The sequence below is a fragment of the Neofelis nebulosa genome, chromosome 16 (genome assembly GCF_028018385.1).
Source record: "Neofelis nebulosa isolate mNeoNeb1 chromosome 16, mNeoNeb1.pri, whole genome shotgun sequence".
Lineage (NCBI taxonomy): Eukaryota > Metazoa > Chordata > Mammalia > Carnivora > Felidae > Neofelis > Neofelis nebulosa.
In genome coordinates this window covers 13,620,980-13,646,140 of record NC_080797.1, presented here as the reverse complement: position 1 = coordinate 13,646,140, position 25,161 = coordinate 13,620,980, and the positions used below count along the sequence as shown (strand labels likewise).

At 47.6% G+C, this 25,161-nt stretch overlaps 1 protein-coding gene and 1 long non-coding RNA gene across 4 annotated transcripts in view; one reads left to right on the top strand and one right to left on the bottom strand.

The window, feature by feature from the left end:
• Nucleotides 1-14,139, top strand: part of FOXK2 (forkhead box K2) — a 65,899-nt gene extending 51,760 nt beyond the window's left edge. The window contains exons 9-11 of one of the 3 annotated variants that reach the window (XR_009255191.1): nt 10,360-10,645; nt 11,667-11,750; nt 13,593-14,139. Coding sequence is in view for 1 of the 3 variants with exons in the window: in XM_058704530.1 (XP_058560513.1) it covers nt 10,360-10,556 (197 nt within the window). In the remaining 2 variants the exon portion in view is untranslated. Of the gene's footprint in view, nt 1-10,359; nt 11,405-11,666; nt 13,504-13,592 lie in introns of those variants that run through there. The other 2 variants (XR_009255190.1, XM_058704530.1) reach the window with 2 other exon arrangements.
• Nucleotides 12,780-24,310, bottom strand: LOC131497881 (uncharacterized). Its single transcript, XR_009255197.1, has 2 exons — nt 24,115-24,310; nt 12,780-14,718 (listed from the first exon to the last, which is right to left on the bottom strand). It is a non-coding gene; the product is annotated as an uncharacterized LOC131497881 (long non-coding RNA).
• Nucleotides 24,311-25,161: the final 851 nt, after the last annotated feature.

The window sequence follows — 25,161 nt, the reverse complement described above, 5'->3', positions numbered from 1 at the left end:
AAGATCCTTTGCTCTCCGTTTTATGAATGGTAGTGTTCCATACTTTGGTTTCGAGTGTTAAATTTTAATTTTTTTGTCTGAGGAAATGTTTGCATTTCTAAAGTGTAAGAAACCTAATAGTGCTACAGGGTACCTGGCGGTGGTTGTGGGTGTCAGCTCTCCTGGGGGTCCCCCTGGTGGAGCCATCTGAACGGAGATTAGCGTTTCTGTAAATACCTAGAGAGCTAGAAATCCCCCCGTCCTTGTGTAGATCCCTGGGTGTGGCCTGGAAGTAACGGGAGGTTTGGGCACTGGCACCTGCCTTCTGAGATGTCTCCTGGGACACCTGTGCTCCAGAGTGTGTCTGACGGAAGCAGAGAATCTTGCTCTCTGCGCACATAGCTGTCCATGCATGTTCTCACATCGACGAGTAGAGAAGACAGGACAGACCAACGGAGCTTGGCATTTAGTTAGGTAGTTAGTAATTTAGTAAGTAAGTAGGCTCCATGCCCAACGCCGGAATTCAATTCAATTCAATTCAATTCAATTCAATTCAATTCAATTCAATAACCCTGAGATCAAGACCTGAGCTGAGATCAAGAGGCGGACGCTTAACTGATCGAGCCACCCGGGTGCCCCTGAGCTTGGCTTTTAAATGAGAGCACAGAGAACCCCGTTTCACCCAGCCCTGTGGAGCCATGTGAGGCGTAGGGGTCCGGCTGGCTGTTAAGTCAACTCAGGAGTCTAGTGTCATCCTCAGAGCTGCTGTTTGAGCAGTGGGTCCTTGCCTAGGCCTACAGAGTGCCTGCTGTCCATCAGGACGCAGCAGTGGCCTGCAGGAGCTCAAGCAATGGAGTCAGGCTCCTGGTCAGAAGGTGCTCTCTGTGCCCACAGAGTTTCTCTGAAAAGGGGTAGAGAACAGAAGGCCTGACTGTGTTGACCTCCCACCTGTGAGCGATGAAGGAATGGAGGAGACCTGCGTTTGCCTATGGGATTCAGATTCCCACTCTGCCTTGACCCAAACTCACTGGTAGAATAAGTTCTGGAACCTTTTCTGGGAAGACTAACCACCTGAGAGTTCTTTGTTCTTATTCTTCTTATTTTTTTTTTTTAAGTTTATTTATTTCGAGAGAGAGTGTGGGGAAGGGGCAGAGAGGGAGAGAGACAATCCCAAGCAGGCTTTGGGCTATCAGTGCAGAGCCCAATACGGGGCCTCAGTCCCACGAATGGCGTTGATCATGACATGAGCTGAAACCAAGAGTCAGACGCTTAACTGAGCCTCCAGGCGCCCCAAGAGTTTTGTTTTTCTAATGTCTTTGTTTTTAAATAATAGTTAACACATGCCAACCTGTGGATAAATGGACAAAGTTGCAATCAGTTACCCATTTCAAATGCTGTCTTCTCAGGTTCTGTGTCCCCTAAGTATTAAGAGTTGTGCGGGCCTTATTTTCTCTCTGAATAAGTTTGTCATTGTGGATGACGTTGACGCAGCAAACCTGTTGGCGCTGTGTGCTTCTGGAAGAACGTGGCATTGGGAGGTGGACTGGTCGGTCCTTTTTTGGTCTGAATCCTGCTCAGGCTGAAGCCATGGTTCAGCCAGTGATTCCCAGATATGATGTGCCTCAGAGTCCCTTCCTGAGCAGGTGTGGCCTGGGGGCCCAAGAGTGCATTTCTAACGCATTCCAGGTTGTCAGAGAACCACTGGTGCCAGTCAGGGGCCTCTTATGTCCACCTGTCTACTGGAGGGAGTTGGAACAGCTGTGTATCCCTTTCACATGTGAAAGTTGGTATCTAAAATGTTTCCTTACAGATTTAATAAGCAAAGGATTAAGTTTTCCACTGTTTTACATCATTCTCTCTAATGTTCTCCTGGCCCTGAATATTGCCCTGATTTGGCGTCTACTCTCAGAATCTATGAGCACCCAGACAGGCCCTCCTGCCCCTGTAATGGGGTCTTGCGCCCTAACAGATTTCATATGCGTGCCGACTAGTTTCTGTCTGAATACTGTTTGCTGAGCACATTTTTACTCTGCACAGGAGAATGCGGAAATATTAAAGATTTAATCGTGAATATAAGGGTTACAGAACCTGAGAACACAGCATTTGAAATGGGTAACTGATCGCAAGTTTGTCCATTTATCCACAGGTTGGCACGTGTTAACTATTATTTAAAAACAACTTGGTGGGGCGCCTGGGTGGCTCAGTCGGTTAAGCGGCCGACTGGCTCAGGTCACGATCTCGCGGTCCGTGAGTTCGAGCCCCGCGTCGGGCTCTGTGCCGACAGCTCAGAGCCTGGAGCCTGTTTCAGATTCTGTGTCTCCCTCTCTCTGACCCTCCGCCGTTCATGCTCTCTCTCTGTCTCAAAAATAAATAAACGTTACCAAAAAAAAATTAAAAAAAAAATAAAAAAATAAAAACAACTTTTGGGGCACCTGGGTGGCTCAGTCGGTTAAGCGCCTTACTCTTGATTTTGGCTCAGGTCATGATCCCAGGATCATGGGATCAAGCCCTTGTCGGACTGTCTGCAGACATCACGGGGCCTGCATGGGATCCTCTCTCCCTCTCTCTCAAAATAAACAAACTTAAAAAAACAAATAGAATTTTTTAATTTATTTATTAAAAAAAGTTTTTTAATGTTTCTTTTTGAGAGAGTGCAAGCAGGGGAGGGGTAGACAGAGAGGAAGACAGAATCGGAAGCAGGCTCCAGGCTCTTGCTGTCAGCACAGAGCCTGACATGGGGCTCGAACCCACGAACTGTGAGATGGTGACCTGAGCCAAAGTCGGACACTTAACTGACTGAGCCCACCCAGGTGCCCCCAAAAATACAATTTTTTTAAATATTTGTTTATTTATTTAGAGAGGGGTGCACGTAGGGGAAGAGCAGAGGGAGAGAGAATCTCAAGCAGGCTTTTCTCTGTTGTCATGGAGCCCGACTTGGGGCTTGATCCCACAACAACGAGATCAGGAGTTGATGGTTCAACTGACTGAGCCACCCAGGCACTCCTCAAAAATATAATTTATCTCGTAAAATAAATTAAAATTGTATTAAAGATTAACTTCTTAATATATTGGGGCTTTACAGGTCACGATCTCGCGGTCCGTGAGTTCGAGCCCCGCGTCAGGCTCTGGGCTGATGGCTCGGAGCCTGGAGCCTGTTTCCGATTCTGTGTCTCCCTCTCTCTCTGCCCCTCCCCCGTCCATGCTCTGTCTCTCTCTGTCCCAAAAATAAATTTAAAAAAAAAAAAAAAAAAATTGGGGCTTTAAAGAAAGCCACACAGTTTTTTTTTTATCATCATTGATGATCGCTGCAGGGTCAGTCTTGAGACCTTGTTCCCTCTCAGGAGAAGGAAGATGGAAAAAATATTGAAACTCCTTCCAGTTTTAGTCATCTTTTACCAAAAACCATTTTAAATTATCTGTTAGTGGGAAATTTTATTGGTTCTTCTTTAATTTGGTTGTAGTCTTTTACTTAGAAATCACTGGGGGCTGCCTGGGGGGCTCAGTCGGTTGAGTGTCCCACTTCAGCTTGGTCATTCATGATCTCGCGTTCCTGGGTTCGAGCCCCGTGTCAGGCTCTGTGCTGACAGCTCAGAACCTGGAGCCTGCTTTGGATTCTGTGTCTCCCTCTCTATCTGCCCCTCCCCTGCTTGTGCTCTCTCAAAAAATAAAAAACATTAAAAAAAATTTTTTTTTTTAAAGAAATCACTGGTTTAGAAAAGGGTTTTCTCTCTAGTCCGTAACGATTCAGTGCTCCCAGACACCATCCTCCCCAGCGGCGGCACCCAGCCCAGTGGGCGCAGGAGGCGCTGTGGAAAAGGGGGAGGAGGTGGCAGATGATCTTGAAGACTGGGCGAGGAGGGTGGCTCTCCTTACACAGTGTCAGCGGTCACTGAGGTGCTGCATGGCCTGTGACTGCCTTCACCCTAGAAAGTCACTCTTGAGAAAGGAAAGCGGTACCTGTTAATAAACTCTGAAAGTCAGCAGCTTTGCTTTTTTCTTTTAAGCTTTGTATTATGGAAAACGTCAGACATTCTGGAAATTCTCTCCCAGCTCTTCCCCACCCAGATCCAGACATAGTGTCATTTTTATCTGTTGGTATTTCAGCATCTCTGAAAGAATTTGCTTTTACTATTTTTTAAAATTAGCAGTAATTCTTTTATACTTAGTACTCCTTAGGATTCGAGTCTTTTTTTTTTTTTTTTTTTTTGTCGTCATGGTAAAATATACGTAACATACAATTGACCATTTTACAGCATACAAGTCAGTGGCATTAGGTACATTCACAGCATTTTGAAACCATCTCCTCTAACGAGTTTAGAAGCATTTTCATTGTCCCAGTAGTAAATCTTATACACAGTAAGCAGTTACTTCCCGTTTCCCTCTTACCTGAGCCCCTGGTAGCCACTAATCTGTCTCTGTGGATTTGCCTACACTGGACATTCCCTGTAGATACAATTTGATACGTGGCCTTTTATATCTGGTCTCTCACTGAGCATCATGTTCGGAGGTTTATAGCATTGGTCAGTACTTCTTTATGGCTTAATGTTTCCATTTTTTAAAAGTGGTTTTTTTTTTTTATGTTTATTTTTGAGACAGAGAGAGACAGAGCATGAATGGGGGAGGGGCAGAGAGAGAGGGGGACAAAGAATCGGAAGCAGGCTCCAGGCTCTGGGCCATCAGCCCAGAGCCTGATGCAGGGCTCGAACTCACGAACCGTGAGGTGGTGACCTGAGCTGAAGTCGGACGCTCAACCGGTTGAGCCACCCAGGCGCCCCATTAATGTTTCCATTTTTGTTGATTCAGTCACCGATGGATGGACATTTGGATTGTTTCCACCTTCTGGCTGTTGTGAATAGTGCTGCTGTGAACATTCATGATTATGTATGGTGTCCTCATTTTCATTTCTTCTGGGTGTATACCTAGGAGTAGAATTGCTCAGTCGTATGGTAATTCTGTGTTGTTTATTGAAGAACTTCCAAACTTTTCCACAGTAGCTACATTTTACATTCTTCCGCTGATGTATGAGATTCTCATTTGTCTACATCCTCACCAACACGTGTTGTTTTCTGTTGTTGTTTTTCCCCCTCATGGCCATCTTACTGGGTGTGAAGTGATATCAGTGATTTGGGTTTGCATTTCCCTCATGAGTAACGATGTTGAGCATCTTCTCATGTGCTTGGTGATTTGTAGGTCTTCAACGAGCTGTCTATGTAAATCTTTTGTCCATTTTTTGTTGTTGAGGTGTAGGAGCTCTTGATATATTCTGGATACTAGGTCCTGACCAGATGTGATTTGCAAATATTTTCTCTCATTTGGTGGGTTTATCTCTTCACTCTCCTGATAGTGTCTCTGATGCACCAGTTTTTTACAGATTTAGAATAATTTAAAAAAAATTTTTTTTAATGTTTATTTTTGAGAGAGCGAGAGAGAGACAGAGTGTGAGCCAAGAAGGGTCTGAGAGAGAAAGGGAGACACGGAATCTGAAGCAGGCTCCAGGCTCTGAGCTGTCAGCACAGAGCCCGATGCAGGGCTCGAACCCACAAACCGTGAGGTCATGACCTGAGTGGAAGTCTGGCGCTTAACTGGCTGAGCCACCCAGGCGCCCCTAAAATATTTTTTTTTAATGTTTATTTTTGAGAGAGGGAGACAGAACGTGAGTGGGGGAGGGGCAGAGAGAGAGGGAGACACAGAATCCGAAGCAGGCTCCAGGCTGTGAGCTGTCAGCACAGAACCTGACAGAGGGCTCGAACCCGTGAGCTGTGAGATGGTGACCTGAACCCGATGATCGGATGCTTAACCGATTGAGCCACCCAGGCGCCCCTCTGATGCACCAGTTTTTAATTGTGAAGTCCCCTTTATCTCTGTGCCCTTTTGTGTCTTGTGCTCCAGGTGGCCTATGCAAAGACTCCACTGCCACCCCTGAGGTGGTGCCCCTGTGCTTTCTTCTTCTCAGAGCGACAGTGTTCCAAGCTCTTAGGTTTAGTTCTTTGATCCATGTAGCGTTAATTTTTGTATCGAGTGAGTGAGGTAATGGTCTGACCACACCTTTGGCGTGTGGATGTACATCTGTTCCAGAAGAGGCCTCTTCCATAGAAGAGACCATGCTTTCCCCACGGAGTGGTTTTGTCACCCTCGTGGAAAGTCACTTGACCTCCGATCTACGGGTTTCTTTCTCACGTCTATCTCCCTGACCTTCGCGTCTGCCTTGATGCCAAAGCCACAGTTTTGATTACTGCGGTTTTGTAGGAAGTTTTGAAATTGGGAAGGAGGAGTCCTCCGACCTTGTTCTTTTTTGTTTTGACTATTCTGGATCCCTAGCAATTCCATGCAAATTTTAGGATCAGCTTTTCCATTTCTGCAAAAAACCAGCATTTGGGATGTCGATAGGGACTGCACTGAGCCCATAGATTGCTTTAGGCAGTGCCGCATGACGAGCATCACGTCTTCTCAACCAGGAGCGTTGACATCTCTCCATTTGTTTAAGTCTTTAATTTCTTTCCACAGTGTTCTGTAGTTCTCAGTGTAAAAGTCTGGCTCAAATTTCTTCCTGTTTTATTCCTTTGGAACTCCTTCCTGTTCAGTTCCTTTGGAATTGTTCTCTTAATTTCCTTTTAAGTTTACTATATATACAGCTGATTACGATATGTTACAGCTGATTATTATACATACAGCTGATGACTATATATGTCTTTTCTATATATATAGCTGTTACCATATATACTGCTGATTACTGTACATTACAGTTGCTACTATATACATAGCTGGTTACTGCATATTACAGCTGTTACTATATACACAGCTGTTACAGCTGATCTTCGCGTGTCCATATTGTACTTTGCAACTTTGCTGAGTTCAGTTCTGAGTGGTTATAGTTTTTGGCTTAGGGGGTTTTCTTGTGTGGATTTATTAGGATTTCCTACATACAAAGATTAGGTCATTTCCAGTAGAGAGTTTTACTTCCTTTTCCATTCGGATGCCTTGACTTCCCTGTGCCTGCTGGGCTAAGACTCCAGCAGTGTTGAATCTCAGTGCCAGAAGCAGACATGTGTGTCCTGCGCCTGATCCTAGAGGGAGAATGTCGTCTTGCACTGTCGAGGCCGATGTTAGCTGTGGGTACAGACCTTATTATGCCGAGCTGTTTTTCCTTTCTGGTTTGCTGAGGAGCTCTATCGGGAAAGGGTGTTGAATTCAGTCACGTGCTTTTTCTGTGTTGAGGTGATCATGTGGGTGTTTTCCTTTATTAATGCAGTGTGTCGCATGGCTTTTTTTTTTTTTTTTTTTTTTTTTTTTTTTTTTTTTTAATGTTTCGCTACCCTTGCGTCCCTGGGATGAATCCGTTGGCTGTGGCATATAACCCTTTTATATGCTGTTGAATTTGATTTGCTGATGTCTTGTTGAGGAGGTTTATGTCAGTTTGTGTCAGGGACATTGTAGCTTTCCTGTAGTATTCTGGTCCGCTTCGGTTTCAGGGTGATGCTGGCCTCGGAGAGTGGATGTGGAACTCTGGCCTGTGCCTGTGAGGGATGGCTCCTCTTCGGGGCAGCTTCTGGGGCTGTACCACCTGCCCCCCAGAAAACCCAGTGTGCTTCTGGCCGTTCCTCAGCCTCTCTTCCCCCACTGGGCTGTGGTTCTGGTCAGAGGTGCTCTGTCAGTGTGGGTCTTTGCTGAGACAGCCACCCCAGGCCTCTATCCGGGGGCAGGGGCAGCGGCAGCGGGTGTTGGGAAGAATGGTCACCTCCTCCTGCTGACCACGTTCTCTTGTGGCCCTGAAGCAGAAGTCCCAGGCTGACACTTCACTTGCTGTCCTAAGAGTCTCCGTTGTGCTCACAGCCATCAGCCCTTCTCCTTGCAGAAAACGGCCCCCTGCCCTGTGCTGCTTTGAGGTGTTAAGAAGGTGTACGGGCCTCTTAGGGACACAGGTGCCTGTGGGCTAGTGCCTGCGCTGTCTGTCGTCTTAGTCCAGTGTCCCTGTTCACCTCCGTCTCCCCCGGGGGCCACTTGCAGGGGTGTATCTGGAGCCAGCGGAAGACCTGCTTGACCAGCTTAGCCTTTTGCCCTGTTTCCCCACGGGAGGCGTCTGCCCTGAGGGGACGGTGTTGCTGTCGTGCCCATCCTGTGTAAGGCTGGTGCTCTGGGGGACTTCTAGAGGTGACCTCCCACAGTTGACCCTCAGTGCTCGCCTGATCACTAACAGTTATTTGTCATCCCAGTCAGTGCTCATGCGTGCTCACGCACCCACGCATGGGGTGGATGGACACTTGAATCTGGCTCCTGCTGAGGGGCGACACGGCGGTGCCCCCTCTTGGGTTCAGCTCTGACCGGAAGCACATGCCCTTTAGTGCAGTTTTTCAGGGTTGGTGTTTTTGTTGGTGATTTTCCTGTTTAAAATGGACCCTAAGCATAGTACTGAAAAGGCCCCTGGTGTCAGAGGCACAGAGCTCTGTGATTTGCTTTATGTTACATGAGTTGCTTTCAGGCATGAGCTCAGTGTTAACGTGGTAGTAAGTTGTTTTTAACCAGAAACACATAGAATAAGGTGTGTGTTAACCGGTTGACAGACCCCTGCCCTGTATTTCTCCCGGGAGGGTGGCCGAGCACAGCAAGGTCCCAGCGTCCCGTGTCGCTCAGTTCCAGGCACTGATTCACTCTCGTTCGTGTCAAGCATCTTCGACTGTGTGGTGTGCGGGTCCCACTGGAAGAACTTGGGCTGCACGTCAGTGCCACCCCAGCAACCACACAGGCCCTCTTTCCTAACAGGACAGGGCAGTTATTCTGGAATGAAGTGGAGAGGAACCAGGGTGCCCCCATTAATCAGGGTCAAGCCAGCCCCTCTGTTCCTGAGGGCATGGCCATGTGCAAAGCCCCACCCTGGCCCCCTGTCTAGGTCAGGGGGCCTGTTCTCCTCAAGACCAGGAGCTGACAGCTCTCAGGGTGCATGGCCGCTAGAGACCCCTAGGGCCCATCTTCCCAAGAGAATGCTCTCTCCATCCCCATGTGTCATACACAAGAGGCCTTAGCACCAGGCATCAGGACAGGCCTGCCAGATGAAGTGCATGAGTCCGAGACTGCTCTGTGCGGTCACCCAGGGGGCGAAGATCCGAAAGACTGGGGCTGTCCACAGCTAGTCCGACAAAAATCAGGGGGACAGGTGGCTCTCTCATGAGCGTGTGACGCAGCAGAGATGCCACAGACCCCTGTGTGAAAAGGAGCCGGTGGAGATGGTCCAGAGATACAACTTGGATGGGTTCTGAGTCGGGTACAACAAGGTGGGTCTAAGTTGCAGAACTGCCTCCTGTGCCTGTGGTTCACCCCGGGCGGCCCTTGCCCCATCCCAAGGTCAGGCGGAGTCTCTACAGCAGCCAGTGCGCATCCCTGGGGCCCAGGTAGAAGCCTGCACCCTCCTGGCGTCTTCTGCCCCTACACCTCCTTGGAGGAACCCGTCGCCGAGCGCCTGGTTTGGGGTCGGTCTCCCCGCCCCTGCATTCGAGTTCCCAGTTTGCCTTTCTGTAGCCTGACTTTTCCTGCCTTCTCTACCTTTCAAGATACAGGCAACTCTGTGTCCATGTGACGCTTCCACTCCGGGACACATTCTGCTGTCTATATGCCTCCCCTTCATAGCTGCTTCCCTGGCTGTGTTTCCGGGTTCGGACAGGGGCGCCTTATGCTGGGACACTGATCAGGCTGGCGGTTCTGCCCCTTCCCTAGGGGGACCCAGCCCTGTCTTCTCACTCTGAGGAAGCAGCACTTTCTTTTTTCATGTCTCAGAGTTTGCCTGATTGTGCAAAGCATGGGCCGGGTGAGGGCCAGGGAAGGAGGGGGGGGGGGGGGGTCTCTCTGTGATGCAGCCCCGAGAGAGGACGCGTTTGGTGGTGGGGACCAAGGAGAAGCCGCCAAGCCAGACCAGGGCTCACGGGCACGCGTCTGCTTGTGAGCTTCTAGGTTCATGGGGCCCGGACGAAGATGAACCTCCCCACACACGGGGCTTTCCTTGTCACGGCTCCCGGTTGGCCTGAGCCACACACGCCCACCCCGCTCAGTGTGATGTGGGGCACGAGGGGCTTCTGCTCGGGGAGAAGGCGGGCAGCAGCCCCTTTGCCTGATCCTCCCCCGTGCTTCTGTGAAGGTAGCACAGTCTTCGAAGTGATAAAGAGGCCAGCTGTTGCTGAGAACACCCGCTTGCTCGTCAGTTAACTTGCTATATAGGGTTTGTCCAGTCCAGGCTCCTGTGCCCCTGGCCACCACGGGCCGTACCAGTCACACACAGAAGCCAACCCTTTGGGCAGAGCCTGGACCAGCTGGTGCCCCAGGGCCCCGTGGGGGCCTGACGGGGGACGAGGGCGCACCTGAGAACGCGGGGTCTGACTCACTGTCTCTTTGCAGCAGGGGCGAGTCCTCTGCACATGCTGGCAACACACGCATCGGCGTCCGCCTCCCTGCCCACAAAGCGCCAGAACGGCGACCAGTCGGAGCAGCCGGAGCTGAAGCGGGTCAAGACGGAAGACGGCGAGAGCATCGTCATCGCGCTGAGTGTGGACACGCCGCCGACGGCCGGCAGGGAGAAGGGTGTCCAGAACTAGCAACTGGGACAGCTTTTCTTACTTTAATATCAACTCTGTGGTGCCAAAAGGAGACACTGCCTCTCACCGACGCTCGGAACGCCGTCTCGGTGGGTAGAGGGCCCTGCGGTTGGACTTCACCTCAGCACTGAAAACACAAAACCCAGGTGGCCTTACGCTCCTTAAAGACAGAAGTCACACCTGAACAAAACCACATGCAACAGAACCTGGTTCCGGCAGCGTCTCCCTGCCCCGGGCTCAGCTGGTGACTCCGGATTAGAGGCGCGAGGTCCTGGTTGAGCCCGTGCCTGGGGCAGGTGGAGCTGCCGGGACAGGGCGGGCGCCGTCCCCGCTGCCCTCCCAGGACGCTCGGTGCAGATGAGACTGTGTTTTGTTGTCCACATGTGGAATTAGAGTATTTTGAGGTGTACTTTCTTTACGAAATAATGGGGTCTTTGACATTTCAGATCACTCCATTTCTACTCTGGAAATTTTGGAATCACACAGGACTTTTTGTGTTGATTTCATTTGGGGAAAAGAAACAATGTAGTTTTGTTTTTGTTGTTTGTTTTCAGCCTATGGAATGATTTCCTTTTGTCTATCCTGTTAATGTTCAGATGGAGCTGCTTGATGACATCTGCAGGTTTTCCGTGTTAGAGCAGGTGCCGGATGCATTTAGGATGGACAGACAGACTGACTGGACAGACAGATGCCCATGCGGGGCTGCATGTAGCCATGACCGAAAGAACTGCCGGACTCTCCGAGCTGCACTTAACTGGTTCTCTTTCCTGCTACTTTCTGTTGTTTGTTTCTTTGTGTTGACTTTGTCCCGGCATAATTTTCCACTCTAAGTAAAACAAGCCTCCTAAGTGTTGTGTGTGTTTCAAACGACAGAACTGTTCCTCCTTCATTTGGAAAAAAGATTCCGTCAAGTGTCATAGGTCTCTCTGTGGCACGTTCCTAGTCACGGTCACCGGCTCGAGGCACAGAGCCATCGTCCGACCAGCCGTCCACCCGGTGACGCTGCCATCTGCCCGGCACGCGGGGAGCAGCAGGTGCGGGGTGGAGGAGAGGCTGCGTGTTAACACGAGGGCCTTGGAAACATCCAGGTCCTTCTCTGATTTGTGACAGGAAATCCCCCTCAGCCTTTCAGAACTGAAGCAGTCCTAAAGCTGACTTCTCTCCTACAAGACACAAAAGTGAGATGAAACAAAGGTGAGTGAATGAGCAGTAAGGGCACCCCCCCCCCCCCGCCCCCGCCCGCCCGGCCTCCATCACGCTGCCCCTGAACAAAACCCTTGGCCTTTCCAGAGCGTTCTGAGGGGGTCAGGGCTGAGCAGCCGTGCAACTAGAAGAGGGCTTTGGCCTTATTGTGAACTTTTAAATGTCATCATCATCATGTTATTTATTTAAATGTAGTTATTTTGGTATTTAATTTTTTTTTAAAGAGAGGGAAAACCCTGTATTTTCCTGGTGGAATGAAACGGCTCAGAGTGGTATATTTAGGCAATTTTAAAACCTTATTTACCTACAGACCAAATATGATAAATTTGTTCTAAGTATTGTGTGTTAACCCACAGTACGGAGCTGTCACAATGTTATTGCAGATAATGCGTATGAAAAATAATGAAATTACTGCACACTAGCTGGATTTATAACTCAGCCATTAAAGAAAAATAAAAATGAAACCATCATGTGAATGAGGCCCCACGTGTGTGACAGTGGCAGGTAACTTGCAGGCTGGAGCCCGGATGGGTCAGAGTGCCTCAGGGCAGCAGTCTGCATCTTCCAGGCACTTTACAGACAACCTTGGAATGTATAGTTTCTGTCTTTTTACTCAGAAGGTTTGCGATTTGCAAAATAACGCCGATTGCATAATGTCCTGCGTAGGGTCAGGTCGCTCCGCTGAGTGGTCCAGACCTGCCAGTCATGACGACTCCCGTGGGCTCTGACTGAGCTCTGGGCAGGTGAATGGTCGAGGCCACCCCAGCGGGAACACGGACTTGACCAATGCATCGTGTGTCCACCTGGAGCCGTGTCTCCACAGCAGTGTGCCTGTCACCGTCCAGAAAGACTGGGGTAGTTCTCCCAAAGTAAGCCCAGTCCATCAGTTGGTTATTTCTGAGCCTAAAACATAGACTTTGTGGGTCTGGAGGGACTTTTGCTGGGATTATAGACTTTAAAAAAAGTACCCAGCTCTCCAGTATTTTTGCCGTAAAGCAGCTGGCGTGTGCCTTTTTCAGAGGGCTTGGGGGCCTCTTCCGTGTCTTGTTCAGTTGGCTGATTGATTGGCACATGGAAATTTGAGACTATCAAGGAGAAGGCAGAAAAACAACATGGATTAGCAAATAGTCGTATCCCAGGCACTTAACCGTTTGCAGTTTAGCTCTGAATTCCCAGGAGCCCTCAAAACATCCACGGCCACTGAGCTTGCGTCCCTGCTTGACTCCTGGTGCCCCCTGAACAGACGTGATGCTCCGAACTAATCCCCAGCTGTTCACTGGAAGTTCCTAAATGTCTTACTTCAGGACGTTTCTGCTTTGACCTTTGCCAGACTTCTGGGCTCCCCAAGGAACTAGAAACTTCATTTGAACAGCTTTGCCCCAAACCAAACAAAAATACGAAAGAGAAACTCACATGTGAGCCACGTGGCGTGGTGTGTCTGGGCATGACTTGGGATCCCTCCTACTCTGGCAACCTTAAGAGTCTCCACGTGGACAGCTGAGCTCCTTAAAGACACCACTCCCTTCACCATCCTCCCTTAGAACAGCAGCATAGACCCTGAGTCGGGCGGGGCAGCCCCAGGACTTAGGATTTCCAAGCTATGTGACACAAGGAGATCAGTGACAGTCTTCAAGTCCTAACCTCCACAATTCTAGAAAGCATAGTGGTGATTTGTGTGCAAAGATTTTAAATTTTAAAACTACCAAGTTCCTGAAACTCAATAAAATATTTTTACTAATTTTAATTGAATAGAGTATCATTGTCATTTTGATAAACTGAAACAAGTTTTTTGTTTTTGTTTTTTTTTTTTAACTTGTGCTCTGACCTGCCAAGGGCCTAGCGCACTGAGCAAAGGCACCGAGGAGCTGCTGTGCTGGCCGTGGTGTAGGCTCTGCCGCCAGAGAGGGGTGTTCGCACGTGGAAGAGGCTCAGGGGGCACAGGTGGTGATAACGGAATCTCACTGATTTCATCTATGACAGTGCAGTTGTGAAACCTACTTTGAGGTTGTGGCTGTTGCCACCATTTCTTCTAAGGACCCGCCTTTCAGCCTAAGAATCAAGATCACTGCTGACAACTTGAGATCTACGCCCCCGTGGCAGCGCAAGCTCCACGCTCTGACACGGTGACCGTCCGGCTACCAGAAAGTCCCCAGTGGGGATCGCTGGTGTCCTGGAGCTTGCTAACTGACGCTGGCAGCCGGGGAAGGTCGGCGCAGGGCCCTGTGGGAGCTCAAGGAAGCTGCGCTGCAGGGCTCACAGACAGAGCTCGTGGGGCGCTTCACTCTGACACAGAGAGACTAGTTCTCCTAACGAAAGGAAGCATTCACAATTGGCTTTAGATCTCCTGTCCACGTTGCATTGATAGATACCTTAAAATGCGTATGGCCTTAACTTCCCTTCTGTCAGACAACGTTACTCTGGTAACTCATTAGGTTCTCCTTCAAGTTAAACTTGTCCAAACAGGTGTCAAAGCAGCTATCCTAGAGGATAAGCTACCTTTATCCAAGAAACAGACATAGAAGAGAAGAGCCTCCAGATAAAGGGACAGTTCACTAACCAATAGGTCTTTCATGTAGCAGAAGCACTGCTAATTAGAGGTAGGCCCACATTTAGAGCCATGTTCAGTCTACAACGAAGACCTCAGTGCCCATCGGGAGCCTACCTGCAGCCACATAGTCAGTTCAGGCCTAAACGGCTGTAAGAACCACGGCGCTCAGTGACTGACCCCGTAGGCCACTGTCCAGCACACGCAGGTTTCCGTGGAATGCTGTGCTACAAGGACTCACCGCTTGTTGCTTCCTCCGTGTTTACATCCGCCGCCACACAACAGATGTTAGCCAGGGTTTCGGGTGACCTCTGAGGAGATGGGTAATCCCGTGGGCATAAGCACACTTTGCCCTGTGCCTTCTCAGGGTTACAGCTGACATCCCTGAACAGAATGAAGCATTTTCCCAGTACTCTGAAAAGTAAATAGCAGCAGGCAGATTGGGACTTCGGGACTAAAACTGTAGAAGAACCAGTATGGTGATGATTTTCCCGTATTTTCCTCTCTCGTTATCTCCCGGGCAGCCTGAATACAGAACTGTACTTAGGAGCAAACACCACGGACCCGGGAGACACCTCCTCCCTCTCTACCTGGAGAGTGCTGGGAAGGGCCCGTGGACACCGGGGAGATATGCTCGGACAGCTCTGGACACACTGAGGGCTCAGAGACGGGAGACTAGAAAAAGGGACACCTGTATACTCCAAAGAGGGGTGTGTCGGGGGGGGGGGGGAATCCTTGTGAGATCTTTTTTTTCGCCACTTTGGCCCCAAGCTGGACCCAATCAGAGAGAGTACAACACCACAGGGAGGTAAAACCTAAAATTTTTTTAGCCAAAAACCAGGCAAAGGGGTATCTGGAAGATGGAAGTATAGAAGAGCTCCTCCCTCCTCCCATATGATACCCTGAATTCACCCTAAGCTGTGTACACCTGGAGCTGTGGCGGCAGAGACTTCATGAACTGAGCTACCACGTAGACTGGCCCTGGTGCTGCACACAGACGTAGGCCCAGCTAGCACCGTGCGCTTGGAGAACAGCGGACTCGAACCAAGGCCCATCCAGGGGAGGAAAGCGTGTGTGGTCGGAACCTAGTCAGACTGTTTGCCTGCTTCCAAAAACAAAAACCCAAAAACAAAACATACCAACATTTTCTAGAGGATTTTAATACTCAGAGTCAACATACAAAGAGCCAGGAAAGTCTAAAAGGAAAAGAAAGTCAACAGATGTCAACTTAAATGTGTTGGTGGAATGCTCAGAAAAAGATATATTAGAGCCTTTTAAGACTCTAGTCATTATAACCATACTGCCATGAAAGAAGGGCAAATGCTGTCGAAATAAACCAGAAGTTACAAACTTTAAAGTGAAAATTTAGTGGATAAACATTTGGAAACAAACGAAGCCTTGGGGACTTGTGGGACAATATAAAAAGATCTGATGTGTGCATTAATGGATTCCCAGCAAAAAGAGACAGACATTGGTGTAAAAATACTGTTTTTTACCAAAATGGTTGGAAGTATCCCAAATCTGGCAAAAGACAAATTTTAGGATTCACAAAGCTCAGTACACCCCAAAAAGTTAAAACTATGTCAAAACACCACTGACTAATGAACCTGAAGACTTTTTATCTTGAAAGCAGCCCAAAAAAAGTGACTAATTTTATACAGAGTAACGACAATGTGAACAACAGATTTCTCATCAGAAACCAGAGCCCATGTGACTGGACAGTTTTTAAAGACTGAAAGTAATCATCTAGAATACTGTACCCATAGAAATACCAGGAATACAGATGAAATAGATATCCCCACATGAAGGTGAACTAAGAGTCCTGAACCAGCAGAGCTGCTCAGAAGGCAATGCTAAGGGAAGTTCTTCAGGCAAAAAGTAAACGACAGAACGAAACTTGGAACTTCAGGAATGAGACCGGGGTGCCTGGGTGGCTCAGTTGGCTAAATGTCCGACTTCAGCTCAGGTCATCTCACGGTTTGTGGGGTTGAGCCCTGCATCAGGCCTGCTTCAGTTTTCTCTTCCCCTCTCTCTACCTCCCCCCTGCTCGTGTTGTCTCTCTCTCAAAAATCAATAAACATTGGTATGCCTGGGTGGCTCAGTTGGTTAAGCCTCCGACTCCGGTTCAGGTCATGATCTCACAATTCGTGAGTTCGAGCCCCACATCAGGCTCTGTGCTGACAACTGAGGGCCTGGAGCCTGCTTCAGATTCTGTGTCTCCCTCTTTCTTTGCACCCCCCCTGCTCATGGCCTCTCTCACTCAAAAATACAATTAAAAAAAATTTTTTTTAATCAACAGAAATGGAAAGATCTGGGCAAATACACTAATGTTTCCTCTTAAATTCCTTTTTAAAAAAAATTTTTTTTTAATGTTTATTTTTGAGACGGGGAGACAGAGCATGAGTGGGGGAGGGGCAGAGACAGAGGGAGACACAGAATCTGAAACAGGCTCCAGGCTCCGAGCTGTCAGCACAGAGCCCGATGCGGGGCTCTAACCCACGATCCGTGAGATCACGACCTGAGCCAAAGTCTGATGCTTAACCGACTGAGCCACCCAGGCGCCCCTAAGAGTAAGTTTTTAATTTTTGTTAATGTTCATTCATTTTGAGAGAGCAAGCACGAGTGCATGTGCATGATCAGGGAAGGGCAGAGACAGGGAGACACAGAGTCCGACGCAGGCTCTAGGCTCTGGGCTGTCAGCACAGAGCCTGATACGGGGGTCGAACTCATGAACCGTGAGATCATGACCTGAGCGGAAACCAAGAGTCAGACTCTCAACCAACTGAGCCATCCAGGTACCCCTGAATCAATATTGTTAAAATGGCCCTACTACCAAAAGCAGTCTCCAGATTTAGTGTAATCCCCCTACAAAATACAAATTTTTCACAGAACTAGAACAAAACAAACTAAAATTTGTATTGTTCTACAGAAGACCACAAATAGCCAAAGCAATCTTGAGGAAACGACAAAGCTGAAGGTATCCCAATCCCAGATTTCAAGATACTCTACAAAGCTAAAATGAAATCGTACGGTACTGGCCCAAAAATAGACACATAGATCAGTGGAACAAAACAGAGTGCCCAGAAATAAACCCAAGTTAATTCTATCACAGAGGAGGCAAAAATACATAACAGGGGAAAGACAACAAATGGTGTTGGGAAAACTGGACCACTTTCTTGTACCACACAATAAAAAATAAATAAACTCGAAAGGGATTTAAGACCTGAATGTAAAATCTGGAACCATTAAACTCCTAGAAGAAAACAGGCAGTAAATATTTGTGAATATGTCTCCTCAGGCAAGAAAAACAAAAGCAAAAATAAACTACAACAAAATAAAAGTCTGCACAGCCAAGGAAGCCAACAAAAGAAGGTGGCAGCCTACTGAGTGGGGGAAGTCCTTTTTTTTTTTTTTAAGTTTTTTAACGTTTATTTATTTTTGAGACAGAGAGAGACAGAGCATGAACAGGGGAGGGGCAGAGAGAGAGGGAGACACAGAATTGGAAGCAGGCTCCAGGCTCTGAGCCGTCAGCCCAGAGCCCGACGCGGGGCTCGAACTCACGGACCGTGAGATCGTGACCTGAGCCAAAGTCGGCCGCTTAACCCACTGAGCCACCCAGGCGCCCCGGGGGAAGTCCTTTGTAAATGATATATCTACACGGGGTTAATATCCAAAATACACAAAGGACTTCTACAACCTAACACCAAAAAATAAGCTGATTAAAATATGGGCAGAAAACCTGAATGGACATTTCTCCAAAGAAGACCTACAGATGGCCAACAGAGATTCTCTCTCTCCCTCTGTCCTTCCCGCACTCGCACGCGCGCGCACGGGCGCACTCTCTCACAAAATAATAAACTTAGAAAAAAAACTACAAAGCGAGATCACCTGACATTTGTCAGAATGGCTATTCTCAAAAAGGCAAGTGGGGCACCTGGGGGGCTCAGTCAGGCATCCATCTTCAACTCAGGTAATGATTCGAGTTTCATGGGTTCAGACCCCACGTCCTGCTCTGTGCTGACAGCTCAGAGCCTGGAGCCTGTTCACATTCTCCCACTCTTGCTCTGAGTCTCTGCCCCTCCTCTGCTCACACTCCGCCTCTCAAACATAAACATTTAAAAACATTTTTTAAAAGACAAGAAAGAAGTGTTGGTGAGGATGTGGAGAAAACTTTCATGCGCTACTGTGGGAGTGTACAGTGTGCAGCCGCTGTGGAAAACAGTATGAAGTTCCTCAAAAAATTAGAAGAATTTTACCATATGACCTCGTAAATTCCATTACGGTATTTACCCAAAGAAGACAAAACTAACTTGAAAAAGTACACGCACCCTTATGTTTCCTGCAGCGTTATTTACCGTAGCTGAGGTGTGGGAGCAGCCCCAGTGCGTGGATAGATGAATGGATAAAGGAGATGTGGTACGTGTGCGACGGACTATGACTGTCGTGAAAAGGATTCGACTTTGCCATCTGCAACGACGTGGATGGATCTAGAGAGCATTATGCTACACGAAACAAGACAAAGACAAACACCGTATGATTTCACTCGTGTGGAATCTACAAATAAAACAAGTGGACAAAGTAGAAACGAGCCCGTAAATACAGAAGACAGACTGGTGGTTGCCAGAGGGGTGGGGAAGTGGGTGAAACAGGTGAAGGGGGTTACAAGGTACAAACCTCCAGCTGTAAACTAAAGTCACGCAGATGAAAATAGAGCATAGGGAATGTAGTCGACAGTACTGTAATGGTGACAGATGGCGTGACACATGGTGAGTGCTGAGTAATGTATAGAAGTGTTGAGTCCCTATGTTGTGCACCTGCAGCTAATACTGTATGTCAACTCTAATAAATGTTTTAATTAAAAAAGATGGTCAGATTGGATGGAAAATAAGGCCCAACTTTAAATGACACAGGTGGGCTAAAAGTACCCATCCTTTTACTTTTAGCCCACCTGTGTCATTTAAAGGATGGGAAAGAGACAGCATGGGAACACATCAAAAACAAGATTGGAGCGGCTATATTCACGTCAAAGCAGACCTCAGAACGAGGAAAGTTACCAGGCATAAACAAGGACGTGACATGATGATACAGGTCAACTCACCAAACGTAACATGCCTAAGGGTTTAAGCACCTAACAAGAGCCTCAAAATAAAGGAATCAAGGACTTTGGTTTTCCACATGTAAGGAGCCTAGAAGTTGCCACTAGCCCCAACAAGTAAACCGCCGAACAGTCTGAAAAAGCAAGGGCGCTTGCATCGGCAAGAGAGGGGCAGACCTGGGCCACACTGCTTCCCCAGGAACAGAGAGACACGGCAGGTGCAGGGACCGTTCCGTGGGGAGCCAGTGCTGGGCTAGGAAAACCTTACCGTGGGTTCACAAAGTGCTGGAGGCTCTGTGTGGACGGTTCCGAATTAAACGCTCTAGGGGACAGGGGTTTGGGGGCTTTACCTGCAGGAGCTCATCCAGATTCTCCTAGGAAACACAGGACAAGCAGCAGGGGGAGGGAGGAAAGCTATTCTGGAATTCTCCAGAGGGCTCTTCTGAACAGGCCTTTGGGAGGAAAACAGCTACCCAGAGCCTAACCTGCTGGAGTATTAGCATATTATTATGATCAACAGCCCAACTGACCTGGGGGAAGGGAGACAGCCCCCTGTAGCTGTGAGTCCCACCCGAGGGGAGAGAAAACGGAGAAACAGAACCAGTGAGAAGTTACTAAAGACTGAGCCCTGACCCTGGGAGTGCAGACCACCGCCCTCCCCCACCCCCCACATCACTAAAGGCCTGTTGACAGCAGTTCCTTTACACAGTACAGCAGGAATAGCTGTCAAGAAAAAACTGCAAGTCAGAATAACTAAAAGGAAAAACACAATTTGAAGAGAGCGCCACATCAGAGCCCACAGGGTCAGGATGTTGGTGTTACCGGACTGGGGACGTAGAACTGGATTACTACGCCAGGGGCTCTGATGCATAAAGGAGACAGCACACGAGGGTAGGTGGGCGATGTCGGCAGAGAGACGGGAACCCTAACAACTAAAAAGAAAGGTTGGTGATTAAAAACACAACACTGCAACAAATAAATGTCTTGAGGGGCTTATCAGTAGACTGGACATAGCTAAGGGAAGAGTCCCCTGGACTTCAGGAAATAGGAGTAGGAACTTCCAGTACTGAAAGGAGCAAAGACTGAAAAAATAAAGCCAGAGCAGAATGTCCAGAACCGCAGGACAAGTACACGAGGTGTGGATGCCTGTAATGTGAACACCAGAAGGAATTCTGGAGCTGTTTGAAGGGACGGGAAATATTGAAACAATCAGGACGGAGAGTTTCCCCAAGTTAATGTCAGACATGAAACCACAGACCCAGAAGCAGGAACAAGCAGGATAAATGCCAGAAAAACCTATACCTACGCATATAGTTTTCAAAGAATGAGGGCAACACATAGAAAACAGTGACGACTATGGTGGGTTTTAATCCAACTCTATCAGTAATCACTTTGAACACCAATGGTTTAAATGCACCAATTAAAACACATCAAAAAAAAAAAAATTGTCAAAGCAAATCAAAAATCATAACCCTACCTGTATGTATATTCTCTGCAAGAAACTCACTTTATTTCTTTTTATTTTTTTTTAATGTTTATTTTTGAGAGAGAGAACATGAGCAGGGGAGGAGCAGAAAGAAGGAGACACAGAATCCGAAGCAGGCTCCAGGCTCCGAGCTGTCAGCACAGGGCCCGACATGGGGCTTGAACTCACAAACTGTGAGATCATGACCTGAGCCAAAGTTGGACGCCCCAGAAACCCACTTTAAATATAAAGACACATACAGACTGGGGTGCCTGGGTGGCTCGTTTGAGCATCCAACTCTTGATTTCAGCTCAGGTTACGATCCCAGGGTCATGGGATCAAGCCCCATGTCCGGCTCTGTGCTGAGTGGGGCGTCTGCTTGGGATTCTCTTCCCCTCTCTCTGCCCCTCCCCCACTTGCTTGTGTGCACATGCACTCTCTCTCCCTCTCTCTCTCTAAAAATAAATAAATGAAACTTAAAAAACAATCTTATTAGGTCCAGGAATTTAAGGAAATCTCTGATGAAACATCAACTGAAGACAAGCTAAAGGAACAAAGTCGAGTGACCACACAGGACAAGACATACACTCAGCGACCGCACAGGACAAGATATACAGTCTTTACCAAATAGTTTGGAAAAGTTATCAAATAAATGGACAACTAACTACAGCTTTTGTCAAGCAACAACAGTCCTTGGGGAAGGGGGAGAATCTGATTTCCAGAGTTACAGTGCTGTGGTATTCAAGTTGTGCAGTTGTCAACAAAAACATTACAAAACATAAAGGACCAGGAAACTATGGGCCATTCACAGGGGGAAAAATTGACAAGCCGTCTGTAAGGAAGTGCAGAAATTGCACTTACTGGACAAAAGACTTTAAATTAATTGTCTTAAATATGCACAAAGAGAGAAGGGAAGCCATGGACAAAAAACTAAAAGAAATCAGAGAAATCAAAAAAGAAAAATTATAAAAAGCAGCAAAATAGAAATTTTTGTGGAGCTGAAAAGTATAGTAGCTAAAATAAAAATTTCATGTTAGGTGTTCAAAAGCAGATTTGGGCAGGCATCAGAAAGAATCAGTGAACTTGAAGGTCGGGTAATGGACACAATCTAATCAGCAGGGGAAGAAAAACAAATGAGGAGCACCTGAGTAGCTGAGTCCGGCTCAGGCCATGACCTCAGGGTTGTGGGATCGACTCAATGTGCCGAGTGTGGAGCCTAGTGTGGAGCCTGCTTAAGATTTTCTCTGTCTACCCCCTCCCCCGCTCACATGTGTGTGCACTCGCTCGCTCTCTCTCAAAAAAAGAAAAGATACCCATGGGACATCATCTGGCACGCCATCACGTGTACTGTTGGAACTCCAGCAGGAGAACAGAGAGAGGAAAGGACAGGAAAATATATGAAGATACTGTGGTTGAAAACTCCCCAAGTTTGATGTACGCAGCCAAGAAACTCAACAAAATTCAAGCAGGAAAAACTCAAGAGATCCACAGCTTCCATCATGCCCAATGGTAACGGACTGAAAGCTTTTCTTCTACGTTCAAGACAAGAATACCTGTTCTCACCACTGCTGCTCAACACCCCTGGAAGTCCTAGCCAGACCAATTAGCCGAGCCAAAGGAAAGGCATCTAAATAGGAAAGGAGGAAGTAAAACTATCTCTGTTTGCAGATGACACGATTGTATCAATAGAAACTCACACAGAACCCACACACACAATCTACGAGAGCAAAGAGACAAATTCAAGGAGGATGCAGTGTACAAGGCCAACACACAAAAATCAGCTGTGTTTGTGCACCAGCGGTGAACAACACAAAAGGAAGTTAAGAAAACAATTCCATTTATCAGAGCACCAAAAGAATAAAATCCCCTAGGAGTAAATTTAACCAAAGAGGTGGAAGATTTGTAGATTCAAAACTACAAACCACTGCTGAAAGAAATTACAAAGACCTGAATAAATGAAATATCCTGTCCTCCTGTGTTCCCGAGGAGGAGCTTCTATTGTCAAGATGCCAGTGCTCCCCAATACAATCCCTATTATAAATCCAGGGGCCTTTTGCAGAGCTAGAAAAGCCAATCCTCAAATTCATAAGGATATAAGGGGTCCTAATAGTCACAACCATGTTGGAAAAGAACAAGAAAAACAAAGCTGGAGGACTCATACTTGCTAATTTCAAATTTTCCTACAAAGCTACAGTAATCAAAACAGTATGACTTGGGTGTAAGGGTAGACACATGGGCCAACGGAATAGAACAGTCCAGAAATCTACCCAAGCATCTATGGCCAGTGGATTTTCAACAAGGGCTCCAAGAACATTCAAGAAGAGAGAACACCATCTTCGACAAATGAATAACCACATGCAAAAAGAACGGAACCTTACCCCATTTCATATACAAAAATTACTTCAAAATAGATCAGCGACCCAACTGTCAGAACTAAAACTATAAAACTCTTACAAGGGAAAACACAGGGATAAACATTCATGACCACAGATTTGGCAACAGATTCTCAGGGTTGACACCAGAAGTAAATGAGCAACAAAAGAAAAAATTTTTTAAAAAACCAATTATGCTTCATAACAAATTAAAACTTAAAAATTTTTTTTTGAAGTTTATTTATTTTGAGAGACAGAACGAGCAGGGGAGGGGCAAAGAGACAGGGAGAGAGAGAATCCCAAGTACTGATAGTTCAATGCAGTTTGAACTCATGCACCATGAGACCATGACCTAAGTCAAAACCAAGAGTCGGATGCTTAACTGACTGAGCCACCCAGATGCCCCAGAAATTAAAACTTTTATACATCAAAGAATATTATCAAGAATGTGAAAAGACAACCTACAGAATGGGAGAAAATATTTGCATATCATGTATTCCAAGTATATTTACATATTCCTGCAACTCAACAAAAAGACAACCCAATTTAAAAATGAGCAAATGCAGTCCTGACACGTGCTATGGGTGAACCCTGAAGACCTACTAAGTGAATAAGCAGACACAGAAGGACAAATAGTGTGTGAGTCGCTCCCATGAGCCATGAGGCCCCCGGAGCAGCGGACTCCCTGAGACAGTAGGTGACACAGAGGCTACCAAAGGCTGAGGGGACAGACAGGGGAAGATTCTGGTCAGTGGGAACACGTTTAGTTTGGGATAATTAACAGTTCTGGAGACGGAGGTGGTGGCCGCAGTGTCAATATACTCATTGTCACTGAACAGTGCGCAAAAAGGGTTAAAATTGTAAACTGTGTTACATACGTTTTAACTGTGGGGGCTTCTGGGTGGCTCAGTCGATGGTTGAGCATCGACTTTTGATTTTGGCTCAGATCATGATCTCACGGCGTGTGGGATCGAGCCCCAGGTCGGCCTCTGTGCTGAGCGTGACACCTGCTTAAGACTCTCTCTCCCTCTGCTTCTCTCCCCCACTCACGTGCGTTCATGCTCTAAAAAAAAAAAAAAAAAAAAAAAAAAAAAAGAAGAAGAAGAAAAAGAAGAAAAAATTGTGCCAAGGACTAGAACATTTTCCCAAAGATACACAAACAATCAACAAGCACATGAAGAAGCTGGACGTAATGATCCTGACGGAAATGCAAACCATTTCACACCCGCTAGCATGGCTCTCACATAGAAAATGGAAACCTCAAATGCCAGCGAGTTTGTGTGGAGATACAGGAACCCTGGTGCGGTGCTGGTGGGGACGGGACACGGTGCAGCTGCCATGGAAAAGCGGCGGCTTCTCCGGTGAGTACAGAATCACCCTGCATCCCAGCAATGCCACTCCTGGGTCTGTGCCTGAGAAAAATGAAAGCAGGTGCCCACACAGAAACTTGTAGAGGTACGTCACCAGCACGTGCTCCTACGAGCGAGAGGTGGAAATGACTCCAATGGCCAACAACAGAGGAGGACAGGCCTGCGTGGCCGGCACACAACAGATGTCCTGCAGCCATGCAGAGGACTGAGGTTCTGACGAAGGCTGCAGCCTGGTGAAACGCTCAGACAATATGCAAAGTTTGAGGAGCGAGACACAAAAGGTCCCCTATGATGCGGTTCATAGGACAACAGGCAGACCAGAGGCATAAAACAGATTAGTGGCTCCCAAGAGACGTGGAGGTGGAGGAGACGGGAGGGAGTCCTTCGTGCGTGCAAGGTATTGTGGATAAAGAAGGTAGAGACAGATGGCTGGCGGCCGCCTGGTGCTGTGAGGACATTGTGCCCACTCGTCCGCCTTGTCGCGGCCACCTGTGCGCCATGGGGATTTTGCCTAACAATAAAGACAACGTGAGGACACATGACATCACTAACAAG